The following is a 23,718-nucleotide window of genomic DNA, read 5'->3' as shown; positions in this document are numbered from 1 at the left end:
GGTCAGATTTAAAAATTCCAATCACAGGGACATCACAGTTAAAACGCACTACATGCTTTTCTGCAGCTTTCTCATTGAAGTCTACTGAAGCAAAAAAGGCAGCATTTTGCGTTTTTAAAAAGTTCCTGACCCTTCCCTAAAATGCAGAGGCACAAAAAAGCATTGATGTGAATGTGTTCCATAGCAACCCTTGTTACAAAAAAAGTTCTGCGTTTCTGCAAAATGCATTAAACACATTGGTGTGAACTGTGAATGGAGCATTAAAGCTGAACTTTTACCCTTAACTTAGTTAAAAAAAAATAATTTTCTTTAGCAAGGAACATACATTCCACATTAATATTTGATACCAAAATTAATATGTTCTGTAAATTGCCTCTGGAATTGCTCCTGGTTCTTTATGCTGAAGGCTGTCATTTTGCTGAAGCCCAGAGACCCTGAGCAGCAGTAAATCATAAAGCCGAACTAAACCGATCGATTTAACGGTTTAAATAAAACCGATACATTCTTGGAATGCCAGGATTGCTAACTGCCACATTTGCATGCGTCCTCAAACAAATTGTCAAACCATCAAATGGCAGCTTCCTTGGCTGTAAAGGATAGAAAGTTTAATTCCATTTTAAGGCTGTCAGCAGATCGGCCTCTACACACTCAGCAGTGCCTAAAAATGTGCCTAAGTGCTGGTTCATATTAGTGCGATTTCGGAGATCGCATGTAATTCGAAGCGCACTGCTCCTAAATTACATGCGATCTCATGTGCGGTGCGAATTTCAGCCATACGCTTTGTATGGCTGAATTCGCACCGCATCCGCAATAAACACGCACATGAGGCTTTTTTTCATCTGCAGCAGAATCGGATGCATAGTGGTTCACACTAGTGCTATCTGATTCTGTGCGAACTTGCAGATCGCACTACAATATGCGATCGCAACTGGGGGTGTGGATGCGATGCAGGATCACGCTGCATATTTGCAGCATTCCCGAATCGCACAAATGTGAACCGGGACTAAAAATTGAGAGCAAGTGCTGAGCAGTGTATTACTGGATTTTAAACCGCATAGGCACTTTTTTAATGTTTTATATAGCTATACCTGCAAAAGGGGCCAGCCTGAAGTGATCTAGCAGGACATGATTTTCTGACTAAAGTTCCATTTTTATCCGTAAAAGAGCAAATATTTTTCCTTCCAAACATTTTATAAAGTCTTGAGTAGTTTAATCTGATCATAAAAAACACGCATAAGCAAAAGTTTACCTTTTTTAAAGTATTTAACTAAAAATGAGAAAGATGGATATAATGGGGAAGGATTGGAACCCTTGTTGGGTTTCACTGTGCCTTTGCAAAGTAGAAAGTTGGGTTCTGTAATTTCTGTTAGGCAAATACAGCAGTTTGGGTTTGGCTTAGTATGAACAATAAATAGAATTTCCTATTTATTCCTAATACTGACTCTGAATATAGTGCATTAACCCCTTCACTTTTGTAAAGCTTGTATGCTTAGTTAGGAGCTAAAACTGCCACATCTCATGTATTGAACCCCTGTTGTGTTTATTCTATTGAGTGGGTCATTTTTTTTTTCCCTTACTGGCTGTCATTGGGACATCGGTTTCTTCAGGAAGGACATGTTACAGGAGCACAGGGATGGGTAAAAAGCTAAAAACTGTCCACACTGATGATCCTAGCGCTCATATTGAGCACAAGGCAACTTTGTTCAGCTACTTTTCTTGCACTTACCCGAAGCATTGGAGGATAAGGATTTAAAGTAACCATATACCTTCGTTTAAAGAAATAAAATAAAATTTACAATAACAAATATGTCATATTTAGCTGCTCTGTGCAATGGTTTGGCACAGAGCAGCCCCAATCCTCCTTTTCTGGGGCCCTCTGCTGGTGTTCCAGGCCCCTTTTCTTCGGCGAGTGCCCCCATGGAAAGTTGCACCCGTGCGGGATCACTCTCAAGCCGCCCTTCTCTGCTTCTATTGACACAGACTGGGGAACTCAGCCCCGCCCCTTGCTCCCTTGTCAATGCATTTATTTGCTATCAGTCTGCCCAATGAGGAGGGAGACATCACTGGATTGGATCGGGCTCAGGTAAGAATGGGGGCGGGGCTTAGAATAGAATGCCTTAAGGTAAAAAAAACCTTGAGACTTTACAACCACTTTTTTTTTTTTTTTATATATTTTTATGAATAGTTTAGATTGTACAATACAGTAAGAAAAATTTGCCAATAACCATTCAGAACCTAATATACATGGCCAAACAGGTTAGGCATCAGATAAAACATAAGTGTAAAAGAAAGATGGTCTCGCATAGTACAGGGGGAGAGCATCTATCTCATTTATGGATGACTCTGAACTGGTCTACTGTAGAGGATAGGGTTAAAGAAAATACGTTATTTCCAAGGTCCTAAACAAAAGCGAAGGTAGTACTTTGCTCGCAGATATGGGGTTGAGTCACAAGATACTGGAAGTACATCTGAGATGGTCAGCTGAGTATCGGGATAAGGGCTGCACGATATTGGGGAAAAAAAGTACATTGCGATATTTGGTTTTCAACGATATATATCGCAATATTTCTCCACAGTCGTGTGCTATCACTGGGAGACACATATCACAGGGGAGGAGACAGGCCGCACTGAGGAAGACGCTGCTTCAGCCAATCAGCGCTCAGCTTACATGACACTGCACAGCTCGAAGGAAGCGATGTGTGTGTGGTGTGCCCGGTGTCAGCTGATCACCTCCATCCCTCCCCCGATCTCACCTGGTGATGGTGCTGTGCCCGGAGTGTAGCCCGGGGAACACACACACTCGACCCCCCCCCCGGACCGAGATCCGTTGTTGTGTCGATATCAGTTTCCCCTTGCTTTCGGCTGTGATCGGAACTCCGCCCCTCCAACCCGATGCAATCCAGCCCTCCCAGCTCTGCCTCTAGTCTCCAGCCGACCATTACTCCGCCCATTGTCTCTCCATTGAATCCATTTACAAAACATTACAGCCTGATCCCGCCCCCGATGCTGCCAGGAGAGACAATGGGCGGAGTAATGGTCGGCTGGAGACTAGAGGCAGAGCTGGGAGGGCTGGATTGCATCGGGTTGGAGGGGCGGAGTTCCGATCACAGCCGAAAGCAAAACGGATGTGTCGGCTGCCAACAATGAGTCGTCCTCCTCCCCCGAGTCCCGACTTCTCCCTGTGCTAAATATCGTGTCTTCGGCGATATGAATATTGCCCACGCCTGCAGAACGATAGTCGATATAACATCGTCTATCGTTCAGCCCTAATCGGGATTGTTGAAGGAGTGTGTAACCATTGACATATATATATATATATATATATATATATATATATATATATATATATATATATATATATATATATATATATATATATATATATATATATATATATATATATATATATATATGTGGAAGGAACATCTTAGATCCGTTGGGAGGGAGAGAGATGCGATACAGATATCTGGTGGTCCCCCTCCGTATTTGTAAAAGAAGAAGTCAAAAGCGCTGCGGTTTTGGATACGGGGAGGGCATGTTACAACCACTTTAACCCCAGGGTCTTTTAATAAACAATGTGTTTTTAATTTGGTCTATTTTGCTTCACCATTCAGCTATAAAATGCCATCTATTATCTGTCACAACTCAATCTTTGATATTCCACAGAAACAGAATGTCAGAAGGAGACAGTATCGGTGACTCAGTTCATGGCAAGCCCTCATTGGTATTTCGCTTCTTTTCAAGGTTAGGGCAGGTAAGTGCAAAGTAAATGCCTGAATATTTTACTGTAACATAACATGTAGTGCTTTTTTTCTTTTTTTTTCTCTTTGACTTTATTCCTATGCCTTTGGTCTCATATATGTGTGTGTGTATGTGTGTGTGTGTATATATATATATATATATATATATATATATATATATATATATGTAATGTATGTATGTGTGTATATATAATGTTAAAATACATTTCCTGTTGATTCCTATTACCCTGACTCTGAAAACAGAGCTGGGTTATGCAGTTTTTTCAGTTTGCCATGTGTCTACTTGTTTAGTCTAAAACCTTAATGTACACGTGTAAGATTTGGAGCATTAATACTTCTGCTCCATTTTTATTTGAAAAGCATGTTTGCTCAGGGAATATAATTACCACATTTCATATATTCCTGCCAACGGGTAATTTCACAGAACTGATTATGAACTGTTGAACGAGTTCTTCATCAGGTATGACTTTTTTTTTTTTTCTTTTTTCCCCAGAATGTTGGGAACGAATTAATTTTTGATTGGGCTTTGTAAAAAAAAAAAAAAAAAAAAAAAGTATATAAAGGGCGGAATAAATCCAAGGATTCAAGAAAATTACGGTCTGAGCCTAACTTTTTCAAACTTTCCTATTGCTCAAAGAAAGCTCTTTTTCCCTGACTTTTTAAAGTGAAAGTGAACTATAGAAGCTGTACCCATGAAGGCATTTAGAGGGCAAAGGACTAGTCACCATCTTGAGACCTTTTCTCCATCTGTAAGCCTTGTTCTGTGCTGTGTCTCTTTTTGGATGCGGCCATCTTGGTAGTGGCAGTGTTTTTTGTTTCTTTTATATCAGAGCTTATCCCCTGATGAATGGTGATCTGATGGAGAAATATTCCAGATGCAGCAGCAGAGGTGCAAGCCATTGTATAAATGATTCAATTGGAATGTAGGATGTTATAGGGTCCTTTCACACGGCCGCTCCGTGTGTCCGCAAATCATCCAATCCGTTTGCGGATGATTTGCGGACATAATGTAAGTGAATGGCACTGCGGATGTCAGCGGAATACCATCCGCTGACACCCGATTTTCCTCCTGTCAGTTCTGTTCCGTTTTTACGAATGGAACAGAACCCCATTTTTCCTTCCGTGTAAAAAACGGAAAGGAAGGAAAATCGGATGTCAGCGGTGTCATCCGCTGACATCCGCAGTGCCATATACTTACATTATGTCCGCATATCATCCGCAAACGGATGGGATGATATGCGGGCACACGGAGCGGATGACAGAAATGTCATCCGCTCCGTGGAAAAAAAAAAGTCCCGCAGCGGAGCTCTCACACGGAGCGGCCGTGTGAAAGGAGCCATAGGGTAGCAGGCAAGCTTCAAAACTGCCTGCATCCGCTTGACGACCACATAACTGTGGCAGAGCGGCTCTTCTGCGCCCGATCACCTGTGCCTACTGAGAGAGACAGAACAGAGAGCTCTCTGTTCTATGTAAACCAGGCAGAGGTCTGTTCTGTTAGCAGGGATGTGATGAATTTTCTTTCCCTGCAATGCAATAAATTACATCTCTTGGTAAAAAAAAACAGCACACGTAGTACACAAAAACTCTGGTTAGGTGCACATTTAACCCTTTGATCACCCTAGATGTTAACTTCTTCCCAGCCAGTGTCAGTACAGTGACAGTGCATATTTTTTGCACTGATAACTGTATTCATGCCCTGGTTCACACAGTGTGACTTGTCCTGACATTTGACAGTTTAAAGAGGTATCCAATGTGCAGTATAGGTGACAAAATCTTCACTGTGATGTAAAACATAAATATAAAGTTGAGACTAGGGCTGGGCGATAAAACGATACCGATATATATCGCGATAGTCACGTGATCGATAGCAATAAAAAAATTGAACGATAAAACGTTCGATATTAGAACTTGAAAGTACTATGTTTTTTTCGCCTTTTTCCGCTTGTGCAGCCAGCCCCCGCGTAACTACACACACCCTGGGGCTCCAGCCAGCTCGTAGTCCGCCGCACAGGAACCGAACTCCCCAGTAACGGACCACCGCTGCGCCTGGATGTGACGTCCGCTGCGGGCGGTGCGTCTGTACAGGGGCTGCGGCGCGCTGTGATAGGTACAGAGAACTCCCCAGCCTGGATGTGACGTCAGTCAGCTGCCGGGACAGCCCCTGGCCTGTACAGACGCACCGCCCGTTTCCTCTCCCGGCAGCTGACTGACGTCACATCCAGGCCGGGGAATTCTCTGTACCTATCACAGCGCAGCCCCTGTACAGACCGCAGCTGACGTCGCATCCAGGCGCGGCGGTGGTCCTGGTCCGTCAGAGTCAGTGTGTCAGACACACATATACAGCGCTTCTCCTCCTCAGTCCTCCCTCCACACAGTGAGCTCTCCTCCCTCCCCGCCCAGCCCTAGTTGCTAGGTTACCAAAAGAGGAAGGTTAAGTTTAAAATAAAAATGTTTAAATGTAACATTTTTCTCCTGGTCCTTATTTTAAATGGGTAATAAAAAATATCAATAATTATCGATATCGACCGATATGAAACACTGATATCGTGATACAGTTTTCAGCCATATCGCCCAGCCCTAGTTGAGACTGCGAACACAAAAGGTAAGTATATCAGACCTCAAATAACAAATGTAAAACAATAGTGTAGCACCAATATGCAATAGTAAAAATAAAGTGAAGCACAAAAGCTAATAGTTCAAAAATAAAAAATCAATGAAGTCCCACAGTGTGTATAATTTGTGAAAATGCAATTGATAAAGCAAGGCCAGTATATGTGAAAGGTGCTTGAGTGACCAGCCACCAACATCAAGTGAATTCAAAACTCACGAGAGCAAATTGTTACCATTACAGCAGTATGTGCACCGGAGTACAAATTGAAATCCCACAGGAATCTGTGCAGTAAGTCGCTTCCTGATATACTCCAGCTAAGGATAAATAAAGCTTGCCATGAGCCCAAAGAAGTTTGCAATAGTGTATTAGTTTTATTACCAAACAAATAAAAACATCATACAATCCAGAACATTGAATCGAGTAAACTCACATGGAAAGCCACTGCCAACACACAAATGGCTACCATTACAGCAGTATGTGCACCGGAGTATAAATGGAATGCCCACAGGAATCCGTGCAGTAAATCTCTTCCAATGGTACCTCCTGAGGTATTCCAGCTAGGGATAATTAAAGCTTGCCACGAGTTGAAAGAATTTTCCAATAGTGCAGTAGTTTTATTACCAAACAAAAACACCATACAATCCAGAACATTGAATCTAGTAAACTCGCATGGAAAATCACTGCCGACCTGGGATCAGGCAGCGGCCTGACGTCAGCACCAGAAGCTCTGCCCTGACGCATTTTCCTCCAATGGGACGTTATCAAGGGATCTACCTTAACCACTTCCGGACCGCCCGCCACAGTTATACGTCGGTACTTTGACGTTAAATACCGGGGTTATGACAGCAGATAGCTGCCATAACCCCAGTATTTTTTTAAACTGCGGGCGGTCCGCTTTATTATAATGGTGGTCCCAGCTGTGGATTTGCTGCGGGATCACCCTTATGGGTGGCAGGAGAGCTGCCCCCCGCTCCCGCTGCTTCCCGGTTGTTTTCCTCGCTTACCGCACCCACCGGTAGCTGGGAAAACAATCCGGTCTGCTGTCCTCTCAGGCAGGAAGTCAAGTGAGGGCAAGATGGCCCTCACTCAACTTTGTGGCCTTGGAGGACCGGAGTGACGTCATACGTTGCTTCCTAGCAACCGATTTAAAGAGCCCATTTTTTTTTTTTTTTTTTCAAGATGAAAAAAAATGACTTGACTTTTTTATTTTTTAGTGTAGATGTGAGGTCTTTTTGACCCCAGATCTCACATTAAAGAGGACCTGTCCTGCTTATGTCCATTACATTGTCTGTTTAAATTTAACATTCCTTGTAATAGGAAAAAAAATGATCAAAGCATTTAAAAAAAAAAAAGCAGTTTAAAAATAAACAAAAAAAGATAAAATAGGAAAACAAAAAAAAAAATTGTTAGCTCGCGCGCAGAAGTGGAACGCATACGCAAGTCGCACCCTCATATGTAAATGATGTTCAAACCACACATGTGAGGTATCACCACGATCGATAGAGCAAAAGCAATTGTTTGATTTGGGATTTTTAAGTACCCATGTTTGTCGCCATTCCATGAGCGTGCGCAATTTTGAAGCATGACATGTTGGGTATCTATTTACTCGGCGTAACATTATTTCACATTATAGAAAAAAATTGGGCTAACTTTACTGTTTTCTTAATTTTTAATTAAAAAAAGTGACTTTTTTCCCAAAAAATTGCGTTTGTAAGACCGCTGTGCAAATATACGGTGTGATAGAAATAAAGATCTCCATTTTATTCTTTAGGGTCTCTGCTAGGGTCCCTGCTAAAATGTTTGGGGGTTCGAAGTAGTTTTATAGCAAAAATAAAAACTGATTTTATCTTGTAAACAAGTGTCGGAAAAAGCCCCGGTCCAGAAGTAGTTAATAAAGTTGATTCTGGTGCTGACGTCACGCCGCTGCATGATCCTGGGTCGGCAGCGGCTTTCCATGTGGGTTTTCTCGATTCAATGTTCTGGATTGTATGATGTTTTGATTTGTTTGGTAATAAAACTAATACAATATTGCAAACTTCTTTGGTCTCATGGCAAGCTTTATTTATCCTTAGCTGGAGTACATCAGGAAGTGACGTAATGCACAGATTCCTGTGGGATTTAAATTTATACTCGGGCGCACATACTGCTGTAATGGTAGCCATTTGCTCTTGTGAGTTTTAAATTCACTTGATGTTGGTGGCTGGTCACTCGAGTACCCTCTGAGAAATATCTTTACGATTACTGATGTTGCTGTATTAGGGCTCTTTCACACGGGCGATCCGATCAGATCCGCCTGCCAGTTTTTTAGGCGGATCTGATCGGATCCTCCATGCAGCTCTATGGGGCATCGGATGTCAGCGGATCCTGTCCGTGAAATCTGGACGGATGGAAACCCTATTTTTCCATCCGTTCAGGGATCGGATGAGAGCGGACAGGTGGTCCGCTCTCATCCGATCCCCCATAGAGAGCAGCGGGGGCTGTGACACCTCCCTCTCCGCACTGCAAGCGGAGACGGAGCTGCCATCCGCCGGCTCAGCGGGGATCGGCGGATCGATCCCCGCTGAGCAGCACGGATCCGCCTACGGAGGCGGACCGTGTGAAAGAGCCCTTAGGTGCATTTTCACCAATTATACACACTGTGGGACTTTTTCTTGTCACATTTTGGACTTTTGTGCTTTTTTTCATTTTTGTACTATTAGCTTTTTTGCTTCACTTTATTTTTCCTATTGCATATTGATTTACCTATTTTACATATAGGCGCTACACTATTGTTTTGTATTCCATGTGCAACAATGGGACCTTTTAAAAAGGATCCTGCATTATTTCTGGGCAATTTCAGTGCGATTTGCATTGACATCTGTTAAATGAAGTCACACAGATGTTGGCAAGCCGCACATGAAATCACACAGTCCGCTTTTAAAGTCGTGCTGAAGTAGCACAACTTTAAAGCTGTGCTACTGTGTACCAGGGCTAAGTCCACTTTCGCTAATTAGCTTGTCCTGTTAGGGGTTGGAGAGATGTGCCGATACCTTCTAAATGATTGCACAGTTTCCTCTTTTTATTAAGCGGGTAGTGATGTGGTGTATTGCGTAACAACACATTAAACTAAAAAAAAAAAATAAATAAATAAATAAATAAGGGTATCCTATTTTTTTCAACATACACCGCTGCTGCATATTGGTGTGAATTGAACTCCTAGGACTCAAGGCAAATTGTCTGTGCAATAGAAATGCGATGGGAAAGGTTGCCAAACGCAGCCCCATACATTTGGTGTGAATGGGGTTTTACCGGCAGTGGAAAAAATTTGATATATGGGCAGGATCAACTGGTAACAAACTATATTAAGGGGGGAACTCAAAAATCAAATACCGATGTGTTATTTGGAGAGACTAAATAAAATATATGTAAAAGTATACTCACATATATATCGTCCCTAGGAACATATACAAAAGTACAAGTAGCGCAGGTATAATTGAGGAGAAATGACATAGCATATAAACCAGCCAAATCTTGATACAGTCCTTATACGTCCATGAATGCAAAATTTAGTGCAAAAAACTTCAATGCAAAAAATTAAATGCAAAAATTCAAAACCAAAGGGTTAATTCCTCAGTAATAGTCCAATCCACCAAGTGAGAAACACCATCAAGTGTTGGGGTCACCACTGCTCTACACCTCCACCGATGTGATAATGGGGGGACTGGCAACTCACCAGATGCTGTGGCCCTCCTATTTGCATAGGACAGGCAAACAGGTTGTGGTAACACAAATCCCACTCAGGAACGATTACTGCTGCTATTACTGGATTCCAATCACGGGTGATCACTTATCTCCCTTCTTCTCCCGGCATTAGCTCAGACGGTAAACATAAGGAGAAAGAAGGAACCGCACTAGTGTGATATTGTTTCACCCATCGGATATTTATTCAGAAAAAACCCAATACACATGTACTCACAAACGCAATAAAACAATAAGCCTTCAGTATCAGTGCTACGGGTACCGTGGTATGCTGTGTCGATCCTGCTCACCCTCTCCACGCTGGTGTCTCGGATCTCCAAAGCTGCCGCTCGTGTCCCCCGTGCACTTCCGGTCGCCGTAAGGTTCATGCACTGATGCGTTTCGTCATTTCCGACTTTATCAAAGGGCGTGAACCTTACGGCACGGCATCCGATTATATAGGAGTATCTGCTGACGGTTTTGATGAGGATCAAAAAGGCCCGCCCTCGTATGTAAATTGGGCCACTTCATTGCAGCGAGCACTTCCGCCCACATCGGACCGCTGAAAAGGTCCTATAACCTGCCTTGTTTGCCCATACTCAGGTCCTACTCCCATAAGACAACAATGCACGATCATCTGGTTTCCCATTATTCATGCAGTGGGCAGTCATACTAAAAATACTGTACAGCCGCAATTGTCATTAATTATATTACATTCCTCTATGGTGTCCCATTGATTAGAATGATTTGTATCTAGGTAGTCTTGTAAACACCAGACTAACCCATTTATACCGTCAGCATACTCTTCCCATATTGATATAAAAATAAGTATATATTAAAATACAGGATAATTATCCTTATACACCATAAATTGATGTGCATATCAAAAATACATAAAATCACATTAACAATAACTACTACCCTGCCCATAACAGACAGTGTAAGTACAGTATATACATAAAAATTTCCTAAATTTAATAGAATAGAATAAATTAAAAAATAAATGAAAAAATAAATAAAGTAAAATGGGCGACTTTCCATACCCAATACCACATGTGTGGTTACGGGTGGTTACCCAAAAAATGCCAATAGAAGCAACACGTCAGAAGTCACTATAGATGATAATAGGATCCCACAGAAATCCACATAATTAAAAAATCTAAAATTTAAACTTTGAATAAGCGTGTTAGTCTCAAAGTCTCATCCTCATACTATAATCCCATTTAACTAAAAGGATCTTTTAAGGATTAAACTATTTTAATAAAGGTGTAAACTTAAAGAGTGAACTTAAACAAAATAAAATTAAATAAAGTAAAAGTTCAAACAAAGGTCCAATCTCCTGAACTGTCCATCATAAGTCACTGATGAAGCAGTTCAGGTCCAAGTCAATGTTTAGCCCTTTGGGGATCAAGGCCTGGGTGAGGAAAAATCCATCTGGTCTCGCATTTGGATAGTTCTCGGACCCAGTTAGATCCCCTCCAGGATGGAGTCACCCTCTCTACACCCCAAAACTGTAAATCAGTGGAGTCCTGGTTATGATGCCTCCTAAAATGCTCTGAAACGCTGTGGTCCTTGAAGCCATTTATGATGTTCGTAATGTGTTCACCCACACGTTTCTTAACGGTCCTTTTTGTTCTGCCAATGTAAATTAAGTTGCAGGGACACATTAAGGCGTATACTACGTGTGTGGTGTCACAAGTTATTAAACTTTGGATTTTGAACTGTTTCCCTATAGCTGGGACCTCAAACACTTCCCTCTTCCTCAAATTATTTTTAGTAAATGAGCACGCCCGACAGCGCCCACATTTGTGGAAGCCTTTCCTATCGGGGAAGAAGGTAACATTTGGGGGGTCCAGGACCTTCTTTACCACTCTGTCCCCAAAATTGGGGGCTTTGCGGTATATAAAGGAAGGGTTTATTGGAAGAACTGGACCTAATACCCTATCTTTTAGGAGCATAGGCCAGTGCTTCTCAAAAATTGCCTCAACATTTCTGTAGTCACTTGAAAAGTCCGAGAGGAAACTCCATTCCTTCCCATTATCTGCAGACTTAATTTTGTTTTTTAAAACATCGGATCTAGGCAACTCGAGAATCTTTTGGATCTCTAGATCCAATTTATCTTCCTCGTATCCTTTTTGAATGAACCTCTCTTTAATAACAGCTGATTGTGTCATAAAATCATCGTCAAACGTACAGTTACGCTTCACCCTCATGAGTTGGCCCCTGGGAATGTTCTTCAACCACGTAGGGTGGTGGCCACTCATGATGGAGAGGTAACTGTTACGATCAGTTTTTTTAAAAAAGACCTTTGTAGCAAACCCTTTAAAATGTCTAAAAATGGTCACATCTAAAAATTGTATACTTGTTCTGTCCCAATGAAATTCCAACTTGATATTATTGGGATTGGAATTCAAATGGGACATAATAACAGAGACTCCTCGGAACCTTCCCATATAAACAGGATATCATCGATAAACCTTTTGTAATGACGCAATTCATTTTTATGTTGGTTAAATACAAATTTGTCTTCCCATTCAGCCATAAAGATGTTCGCCAAGCTGGGAGCGAATTTAGCTCCCATGGCAACACCGGTCTTTTGGCTGAAAAAACAATCCTGAAACCAAAAATAATTGTGGGAAAGACAGAAATCCAACGCTTTATGGATGAATCTCTTTTGTTCAAAAGGAATCTCATCCCTTTTACTCAAAGCCCAATTGAGGGCCAACAAAGCATCATCATGCTGGATGATGGTGTAAAGCGAGGACACGTCAGCCGTCACTAGGAAGGCCGACGAGTCCTCGCCCAACAACACATCATCCAGCGTTACCAACAAGTCCTTAGTGTCTTTCAAGAAGGCTCTCGTGGTCAAAACACTGGGTTGGAGGAATTTATCCAGATATTGACCTAGCCTAGCGGTGACAGACCCAATCCCATTAACAATAGGACGGGCTGGAGGACATTCCACGTCCTTATGAATTTTGGGAAGTGTATATCAAGATTTGGCTGGTTTATATGCTATGTCATTTCTCCTCAATTATACCTGCGCTACTTGTACTTTTGTATATGTTCCTAGGGACGATATATATTTGAGTATACTTTTACATACTTCTTTTTAAAGTAGCTGCGGTATTGTCTGATTGACTGGTTTTGAGGCTACTTGAGCGCAGGGGATATATTGTATCACTAGTAGAGGGCAGATTTGTGCTACATATATATATTTTTTCATAAATAAAATATATACCGGTATATTATTATTATTTTTTTATTTTTAATAGGCTGAACATTTGTTTATTGCTGAAAATGGCTGTTTCTTGTGTGTTTGGTGATTAAAGCACTTTAATAAATCCCATGTGATGAATGTAGTTTGGCCTTGGACTGTCACTATGCGAGTGATGGAGGGACCTATTGGATGCATTACTTCCATCTGAATTTTTTTTCTTATTTTTTTTTTTTCGTTTTGATGATTACAACATGAATATATATTATAATATCTTCTTTTTTTTTTTTTTCAGATTTACCAGTCGTGGCTAGACAAATCCACACCTTACACAGCAGTGCGATGGCTGATGACTATAGGTCTAAGCGTTCTTTACTTGATAAGGGTTTATATACTACAGGTAGGTTGTATTGCCTGATGTTAGAGGCTTTGTTGAAGATGCACATCATGAGGATGGCTATATTTGTAATATAATATACACAGTTGGCCGTTTTGGATATAAATAGGGCTTTGTAGATGAATAATAATTGCTATTTCAAAATGTAAACAAAAATATTAAACCCATTGGCCTCTGTAGCCAAAAACTCTACAAAGTGCTTGGTCTTTTTATCCACTACCTAACCTGGAAGGGGCCAGCACTGTTTTTTATCATCTCTGGCACTTGATAGCGTTCTCAATATATTATGTGCCAAACTGGAATAATGTTCCTGGCTGAAGAGCCAGAGCCAGCCTCCCTTTTCTGCAGCGGTGACCAGCTTGAGAGCTGTTGAACTAGTAAATACTGTGCTAACATAGGCAGGTCCGGTAGTGTTAACACTGTCAGGTCAGACTATTGGGTTAAGAAATGTTAAGGGGTTCAAAGCTAATCTTAAAATTACCCTATCACTAGGTGTATCAGCCCCCTGTATAGCCGCTTCCCGCAAATTGACGTAGTTGTACCGGTGTGATGCCTGCAGCTGCAGACATGAACCTGGTACTGTTTTTTTTTTTTTTTTTGAACCGGCGGTCGGCTTTCTGATAACAACTGATGCGGCTCAGCAGCCGCTCGGCCATTATCCCAGCATGCCACCGGGAGACCCGAGCAACCAGCCGACACGTCTGCCGGCTGGTTAGGATCTCGAATGAGGACGGATTAGGCTTCGATCGGGTCTCCAGTCAAGTAACCCGGAAGCAACGTCACTTCGGGTTTGCTTGGCTGCCAACTGTGCCAAAAAAAACAAGTTGCTGCTGCCAGCAAAGTGTTTTCACTACACTTGATACAATTAAAGCGGAGTTCCACCCAAAAGTGGAACTTCCGCTTTAGGTAGTGCTAACCCCCTGACATGCCACATTTGGCATGTCATTTTGGGGGGGGGGGGGGGGGGGGGTACCTAGTTTTGACAGGTACCCGCTCCCACTTCCGCTCGGAGCGCCGCGGCGCCCTGAGCGGAAGTTCTCCTCTCCCCCCTCCCTCCCTGCAATCTTCTGGGACATGTCAGAGGTCCCAAAAGATTGCCGGCCAATTACGACGCGTAGCGCAACTCGCGCATGCGCAGTGCGTACCCGGCTGTGAAGCCGCAAACTGTCACGGCCGGGTGCCCACACCAGTGATGCCGGAGAGCAGAGAGGGAGAAGAGCGAGGCTTCGGGCGGCCGCTTCGCTGGACCGTTGGACAGCTGAGTGTGTTAGGCTGGAACTCCGCTTTAATATACAAAAAACGGTACTGTGCTACTTGTATAAAAACAAACTGCTAACACGTCAGTGTTAAATATATAAGATCCGTTTGCAGCACTGGAACATATACTAAAACTCAAAACACAATGAAAAAAAAATATTGTATCAATATATAAATTGTCCATGTGTTAAACAATCCAGAGTCCATGAAAAATATTAAGTGATGAATAAACTTTAGTCCACCACAGTGCAAACAATATATCAATGTGCTGTGCTCGCCTTCACCGGTGTGCTCAAGCCGCTCTCCTCATATTTTGACCCATTTCACTAGCGGGTCAAAATCAGCAGTTTCCTTCTGGGAATATAATAGAGATCTCTCTGGTTTGCTGCTGGCACACTGCTCCTCTGGATCACCTACATCTTCCTGCTGGCTCACTGAGCCCCGATGCCGCTTGGAAGCTATTGAATATCTAGAGGAACAAATTGCAAAATCTAGTGCTCTCTATTTGGTAAAGCTTTTTTTTTTTTTTTTTTTTTTTTTTTTTTTAATGCTCCACAAATAATAAATATAAAACACTCACAAGCATAACACTTAGGCAGTGCTTGCTATCGTGGCATATCTCACAAATTTCTCTTGACGAGATGACCGCGGGATGACGTCAATGGATGGGCTCCGTCCCCTATACGCAATACCTCAAAGACTAGACTTCTTCAGTAGGTTTTTTTTTTTTTCAGAAGAGAAAATTCTAACAGGGTGTGCACTTTCTAAACCGTATAGAAAGCGTAAGACCACACATATACAAATAAAACTTGTGTAGGGATATTTGTTTTATCTCTGTGTATCATCTGAGGCTGTTCACTTCACAAAATTTATACTTGCCTATTTAGTAGATGGTGCGGAAAATGTCTTTTGAAGAGCTCCATCTGACGTTTCTGGGTGTGTCAAATATTGTGCTCCCGCTGGATGCAGTGGTTTCACCTACTGACCTGTCAATACTGTGTCCTGTAGTGACAAAAGGGTTAATAGGTGAAGCCATTTTGTCCAGCAGGATGAACCACAGAGCCCAGAGGGGGGGTACACAGTGTCCGACACACCTAAAAGTGTATGGTGTCTGCAGCTTTTTGAATGAACAAAGAATTAACTCACCACCCAACAAGATAGGCAAGTATAAATGTTCCTAATTTTTAAGGGAATGTTGAAATAACTTTATTACCTTAGTTAAAGGATCACTTTAAATTAAATGCATTCATCCTTTAAAGAGTCAGAGAGACTAGTGGCGTAAGATCCTCTCCGTTGTCGTCATTATCACTCTACCTCCTTTGAACATAGGCTTCTGCTCCTTATGCTGCTTTCTCTATTTAGAAGAAATGAAAACCCAGTAGTGGGAGTGCAGCTTTTTTTCTAAAGGCTTCAGCAAGAGACTGGACAAGAGGGCTTCGATGCAGTGCTGTAGCTGCTAGAATACATGAACTAATTAAAATGTGTAGACTGACCCATTAAAATGGTTCTAAAGCATGAAGATTTTTCACCCTAATGCAGCAGGAGCCATTGGCCAAATTCTGTGCCATGCGAGTGGGGGGGGGGGGGGGGGCTGAGCCGGCTGCTCTGTCAATAGACACAGAGAGGACAGCTCGCCTACTGGGTGCCCCCATGGAAAGCAGCTTTCCGAAAAGAGGGAGCCTGAAGCGCCTGCTGGGGACCCCGAAAAAAGGAGAATGCGGGCTGCTTTGTGCGAAACTATTGCACAGAGCAGGTAAGTATGACATGTTTGTTGTGTTAATTTAAAAAAAAATATGCTTCAGCCCCGGTTCACACTTATGCGAGTGCGGGAAGGCTGCGAATCCGCAGCCTGTTCCCGCATCGCACACGCACCCCCGGCAGTTCACACTGCCATATGCGATACGCTGGGGGTGTCAATGTAATCTTAACGACACCCCCAGTTTGATCGCATATCGCAGTGCGATCGTGCAGTTCGCACAGGATCGGATTGCACAAGTGTGAACCGCTGTCCGATCCTGATGCGGCTTCCAAAAAGGGTCCCTGTGCGTGTTTGCTGTGGCTGCGGTGCGAATTTAGCCATACAAAGTGTATGGCTAAACTCGCACCGCACAGCCGATCGCATGTAATGAAGGAGCAGTGCGCTCCGACATTACATGCGAACCGGGCACTCGCACAAGTGTGAACTGGGGCTTAATGTCGCTTTAAGTTTTTTAATTTAGCTTTTTACACTATTGTATTTTTTATATTTTGGATTGTCTCCAAACTTTTTCAAAGATTTATATATTGTGTTTTTTTTTTTTTTTTCTGCAGGGTTGGTATATAGTAACATATGCCTTGGGTATCTACCACCTAAATCTCTTCATAGCATTCTTATCCCCAAAGGTAGACCCATCCTTAATGGAAGATTCAGGTACATTTTTTGTTTATTACTGTGTAAAGGTGTTGATGATAAATTTGGGTGTAACCATATACTGGCAAATATCTCCCAGAAATATTTCACAACTTTAAAGTGGTTCTAAAAACTTAAGGTTTTTCTTTTACCATTTATGCATTCAATTCCTCTGTGCAGCTTGCTATGGGGGCACCCAAGCCAAGCTTCAGCTCCATGTGTCCATTCAGACATGGAGCTGCAGTTCGTCCCCGCCTCCTCTCTCCCCTGATTGGCTAACTGACTTTGACAGGGAGCCAATGGCGCCACTGCTGTGTTTTAGGCAATCAAGTGGGAGAGTGTCGGACGGCCGAGGGACTCGTGGACAGAGATGGGACTCGGGTAAATACTAGGAATATTGTTTTTCATTTGCATATTGGACTTTTGAAGAGGTCTTAAGCGCTGCATTTGTGTTTTTTTATTTTGGTGTTCCTTGACCAGGTTTCTAGTATCAGCAGGTTTTTACTATATTTATTTTAGTGCGGGTGATTTCTTGGTTTTAAAATATTAGGGGGTACTGGGGAGGCTGCTGCAGCTTTTAATCTTAATGCATAGAATGCATAAACCATCAAGGATATCCATTCATTCAGGTAGGCTTCCAGGTAAATAAGCAGGTTCCGATAAACATGAAATGAATACAAGAGTACATAGCGTAATACAGTCTAAAAAGGTTCCATTTATTATAAAATTGTGCACTCACTTGATGTACAAATCAAGCATGTAAAAACTGCAGCGTTCCCGAGTAAAGCCGGCCAAGGGGCGTGGTGATGTCACGTCTAGTCCCACCCACCTGCTTACTTACCTGGAAGCCTACCTGAATAGATATCCTTTCATGGTTTATGTCTGGTAGATAATATCCCCCACAAGTGCTATTGGCTTTTACATTAATTTGGCAGCCATTACATTCTGCTAAGCGGATGTTTTTTATCACATTTATTGGTGACCTTTCCATCGTGCTGTGGGAAGATCGGCTCTTATCTGCACGCTGGGACTTGTGGTTCTTCCCTGATAAAAAGTGATTGCTTTCATCACTGGAAATGTTCATCTTTTTTATGGACATGGTTTATGGACTTTATGTACATCCATTGCTATGTTGTTAGTTGTATTTTTATGCCATTCAGTAGTGGCGTATACTTTCCCATAATTTTATAGAATATTCATTTTTTTTTTTTTTTTTATCACTAGTGCTACACGTATTATTTATATTTTACTTTTTCTATTGTGAGCTGCTATTTATTTGTTCATCTATATAATTTTTACTTTTATCTAGCGCAGAAATTCTTTTGTTTTACATTCCTTGTAATAGAAATAAGTGATCAAAAAAAAAATTAAAATAAAGGTACAGTGTAAAAATAAGAAAAAAAAATCACTATTTTAATTGTCCCCATCCCTCTGTGATCGCACACGCATATGTAAATGGTGTTTGCACTACACATGTGAGGTATCACCGCAAACTGTAGAACAAGAGTAATAATTCTAGTGCCAGACCTTCTCTGCAACTCTAAACAGGCAACCTGTGAAGCCATTTAAAGCATCGCCTATGGAGATTTTTAGGTACTGTAGTTTGTCGCCATTGCACGAGCGTGCGCAATTTTAAAGCCTAACATGTTAGATATCCATTTACTTGGCAAATCATCTTTCATGTTAAAAAAAAAAAAATTGCCTTATGTGTTTTTTTTTTTTTTTAAATTAAAATTGATTTTTCCAAATAAATTGCATTTAAAAAAACCTCTGCACAAATACCGTGCGACATATAAAAAAAACTACAACGATTCCCATTTTATTCCCTACGGTCTCTGCTTAAAAATATTAAATGCTTGAGGATTAGAAGTAATTTTCAAACAAAAAATACAATTTTAAACTTGTAAACAAAAAGTGCCAGAAACGGCCTGGTCTTCAAGTGGTTAAGATGATTACAAAGCTGGATGGATTGAAGCTGAGGACTTGAAACATAGAGCAGAAGTGTCAGGCTGTTTAGGCATCTTATGTCCTGGCAGCACAGTGCTGATAAGACACCTAAAACTGTCATATAACAAAGATGCTATCAGGATTACATGAAGGAGCAATGAACAAAAGGCAGTTTTATCCTAATCCAGTGTCAGTGGTCCTTCCTGAGCTCTGACAGGGGACATATTGTCCTCTATGGTGACTTACAATCTGACACTAGGCTGACATGATTCTGACAGGAAGAGAATAAAGATAAACCCACCTATACCTGAGATGTAAGTCTGTTTTAATATAATTAGAAATGCAGATTCTTACAAATGCTTGACTGGTTGGTTTAAATATATTGGTTATGCTGTATTTAAAAACAACTGCCCACCAAACTGCTGATCCGATTTCATATGAGTATGTATATATGTGTGTGTTTTTATTATTTTTCTTTTTTCTAGATGAGGGTCCGTCATTACCGACAAAACAAAATGAAGAGTTCCGTCCATTTATTAGACGGCTTCCGGAATTTAAATTTTGGTGAGTTTGTGTGTCTGCAGTTTCTATAGTTCTAATATTCTTGGTGTGTGTGGTTTTTTTTTTTTTTTTTTTTTTTTTTCTTTTATTATTACATTGTCCTGTTGGTGGTTGTCCTTGTCCTGTTTTGCAGTAGGGAGTGGTGCGTTAGGTGCGGTGGTCATAAATGTATCTGGAGTAGTAGATGATCACAAAAGCAGATAGACAAGGAAGGCCCCTTTCACACCAGTGGACGGATTGGGTCAGTCAGCCTGTCCATTTTCCAGGCGGACCTGATCAAACCACCCATTGTTCTCTATGGGGCGGCAGATGTTTGCTGACACCCGCTGGCATCCGATCCGACGAACTCCGCTAAAAATAGATGGATGGTGAACGTATCGTCATACATCCAGCAGATCAGATGACCATAGGATAGAATCAGGCATACAGTTGCTTTTCATCAGATGGCCCCATGGAATAGAGCGGTGTCCTGTCTGCTCTGCATAACGGAGCAAACACAGGCCTGTCATCCACCTGCTCAGCGTGGATTAGCAGAGAGATCACCTGCTGAGCAGGTGGATTCCACTTGGACGGATCGCTCCGCTTGAAAGGGACCGAAAGTGTCACAAACTGCGTGAGACCTAACTCTCTGATGCTTTTGTGTCCTTGTGTTTTTGTTAGGCATTACATTTTTTGTGGATGTAATCCCATCCACAGTCCAATACAGTAACTAAGTAGTATACATTGTATTTCTAGCACTTTGAATTCTTTATTAACCACTTTACCACCGGAGGATTTTGCTGTCTTCCGTCTAGGCCACTTTTTGCGATTCGGCGCTGTGCGACTTCAACTGACAATTGCGCGGTCGTGCGACGCCGTACCCAAACGAAATTTACGTCCTTTTTTTCCCACAAACAGAGCTTTCTTTTGGTGGTATTTGATCACCTGTGCGATTTTTTACTTTTTGCGCTATAAACAAAAAAAGAGCGTTTATTTTGAAAAAATAACAATATTTTTAACATTTTTTTATATGAAATTCCCCCCAAAAAAGATGTAAAAACCAATTTTTTTTTAAATTTTTGGCCAATTTGTTTTATGCTACATATGTTTGGTAAAAAAAATCGCAATAAGCGTATTTTGATTGGTTTGCGCAAAAGTTATTGCGTTTACTAACAAAGGGAAAGATTTCTGTCATTTTTGGTGTTTTTTTTTTTTTAACGCGTAATGGCGGCGATCTGCGATTTTTTTTTTTTTTTTTTTTTTTGCGGGACTGCGACATTGCGGCGGACAGATCGGACCCTTGACTGACCTTTTTGACACTTTTGGGGGTACCAGTGACATTACTGCAGTAATCAGTGCTATATATATGCACTGTTACTGTAAAAATGACACTGGCAAGGAAGGGGTTAATTTTATTGGAGAGGGAGGGGTTAATGTATGCCTGGTGCTTACTGACGTGTAGGGGGGGAGGTGACTGTGTGAGTCATGGACAGATCGGATGTCCAGCTATGCTGAACAGTCCGATCTGTCACTCCCTGTCACTATGGAGATCCGCCCGCTGTGTTTACACACAGCGGGCGGATCTCCAGACTCGATCCCCGACGATCGGGTAAGAGCAGCGGCGATCGCCGCTGCTCCTCCCCTGGCCCGACTCCCACTGTGAATGAAAACAGCGGGAGCGAGCCTCCAGCGGCGCGCAAGCGCCGCCCAGAAGGGGGAGTGTCTAACGACGTTAATACTACGTCGCTGGACGATAACGAACCACTCTGCCGCAGTAGTATTACTGTGAGCGGTTCTAAAGTGGTTAAGGAAATGTTATTAAAGACTTCACCATGGAAATGTTTGACAGTGTAGGTTCGCCTTTATCAAACTAACATTGACAATGACTGTCAACCAGTAAAAAGCCCCAGTACCAAATCAAAACATGAGTATTTGTTCCTGATAAAGGAGACTGGGAGCTGTTAGTGACAGCATGGTCTCTGAAGTAGGAGCTCGTACTGCTGTGGGCTGGTAGTATCACAATAGAAGGTATCTACATGGGCATTGCGCTAGGAAATGTCAATATGCAGCAGCAAGCCAGTTAAGATTTCGGCAACTCACTTTTAAAGGGTATAAAAAAACTCCTAAAGTACTAGTAATTACAGAAAAAAAAAATGAGCTGGAGTTTCTGTGGGTAATTGGCTGGTTGTATAATGGCACATTAGAATCAGCTGTCATTTATGTAGACAGGCCCTCAAGGAGATTTCTTCATATGTAGTATTTTCTGCACTATTGCAGCTTGAATAGTGTTAATGTAGAATATATGCATTTTTTTTTTTTATATTTATCTGAACTTGTCACTAGTTTACAGCATGAAATTATAATCTTAAGTACATTTATGGCAATTAACATATTGTCAGTGAATGTCAGCATAGATTTGTGTGGCAGTCTAAGCATAACATCTGAAGGACATTAAAGTAAAAAAAAGTGCCAGTTTACAAAAAACCAAACCTACATACTCACCTAGATGGTAGAGCTGTACGATTCTGGATAAAATGAGAACCACCATTTTTTTGCTTGGAATAAAGATCATGATTCTCGACATAACATAATCTTTTACATTGTGCAAAAAACATTGGGCTAACTTTTATGTTAATTTTTTTTTTTATTCATTGAAGTGTATGCGCAAATACAGTGTGACATAAAATATTTCAACGGCCACCATTTTATTCTCTAGGGTCTCTGCTAAAAAAAAAAGTTATGGGGGTAATTTTCTAGCAAAAAATACTGATTTTTAACTGTAAGCAAGTGTCAGGAAAAAGGCTTAGTCTTTAGGTGGTTGTCCCTGTTCCTTCTTGGTGTCTTGGAGTTTCTCCAAAGAGGTGTAGATCAGCACTTTGGCCTTGGGTACCATCAAAGGCCAGATATTGACCCTGGCGATTTTTTCTTTCCAACGCCTATTGGCCACAAATTCCTTAGTTCAAACCTTTGTTAAGGGGGTCCACCACCTGGCTTCCCCTGTGAGGTCTATGTTTCCTCCATGGGACCTCAGCTTGGTGCTGTCGGTTCCTCTGCTCACTTTGACGGAAGGTAGCTTTCTTGGTGGCCATTACTTCGCGCACAGGGTGTCGAAGCTGGCTGCATTGTCCTGTCCATCTTACCTGGTCGTTTAGAGACAAGGTGGTGCTGCGTACCTGTCAGTTGTTCATTCCTAAAGTCATTTCTGATTTCCATTTAAATGAAGACATTGTGTTGCCTTCTCTGTGTCCTAAGCCTAAGCACCCTAAAGAGATTGCCCGAACCACATACAAAGAATGTAAGGCAATCAGGGTGTACCTGGCGGTGACGGAGTCGTTCCAGGAATCGGATTCTCTGTTTGTCCTTACGGATAGACCCCGTAAGGGGATGGCCGCGTCTGTTGCGACCATTTCCAGGTGGATCAGACAGACGGTGAAACAAGCCTTTTCCATTAAGGGTCAGGATCTTCCTTTTCCTATTATATTGTGCATTCTACGAGGACCCTTCGTGCTTCCCTGGGCCTTCCGTCATCAGGCGTCAGTGATGCAGCTATGCAAAGCGGCCTCATGGTCATCTGTACACACTTTCACAAAATTTTATAAGGTGGATGTGTTGGCATCTGCAGATGTTTCTTTTGGCCGCAAGGTTTTGCAGGCCGCTGTTGGAGAGGTTTAGTCCTCTTTGAGGGTATATTTGTTGTTTTTGTCAGGTGAGCTCCAGTTGTTCCTGGTTGAGCTCCTATTTTGCCTAATTGGCTCTATTTAGCCTTTGGGAAGTGTTTTTTCTTGCTGTGTTATTCCCACCCCTCATATTGCCACTGCTTTGGGACATCCCATCGATCAAGAAGATATGGAGCTGTGTCTGTCAGTGAATGAAAGAGAAAAC

The 23,718-nt window shown here is 41.9% G+C and overlaps 1 protein-coding gene across 2 annotated transcripts in view; it reads left to right on the top strand.

Moving 5' to 3' along the window:
- Nucleotides 1-23,718, top strand: part of RER1 (retention in endoplasmic reticulum sorting receptor 1) — a 62,263-nt gene that overhangs the window by 13,535 nt on the left and 25,010 nt on the right. For both annotated transcript variants that reach the window (XM_082274420.1, XM_082274419.1), the window contains exons 2-5: nt 3,667-3,754; nt 13,602-13,706; nt 17,271-17,370; nt 19,782-19,860. In XM_082274420.1, the coding sequence (XP_082130546.1) occupies nt 3,674-3,754; nt 13,602-13,706; nt 17,271-17,370; nt 19,782-19,860 (365 nt within the window). In that variant the 5' untranslated portion in view covers nt 3,667-3,673. The remainder of the gene's footprint in view (nt 1-3,666; nt 3,755-13,601; nt 13,707-17,270; nt 17,371-19,781; nt 19,861-23,718) is intronic.

This window comes from Pelophylax lessonae, assembly GCF_965119305.1.
Source record: "Pelophylax lessonae genome assembly, chromosome: 12".
NCBI classification, from domain to species: Eukaryota; Metazoa; Chordata; class Amphibia; order Anura; family Ranidae; genus Pelophylax; species Pelophylax lessonae.
The sequence above is the reverse complement of the archived record's forward strand: the minus strand, read 5'-3'. Positions and strand labels throughout refer to the sequence as shown.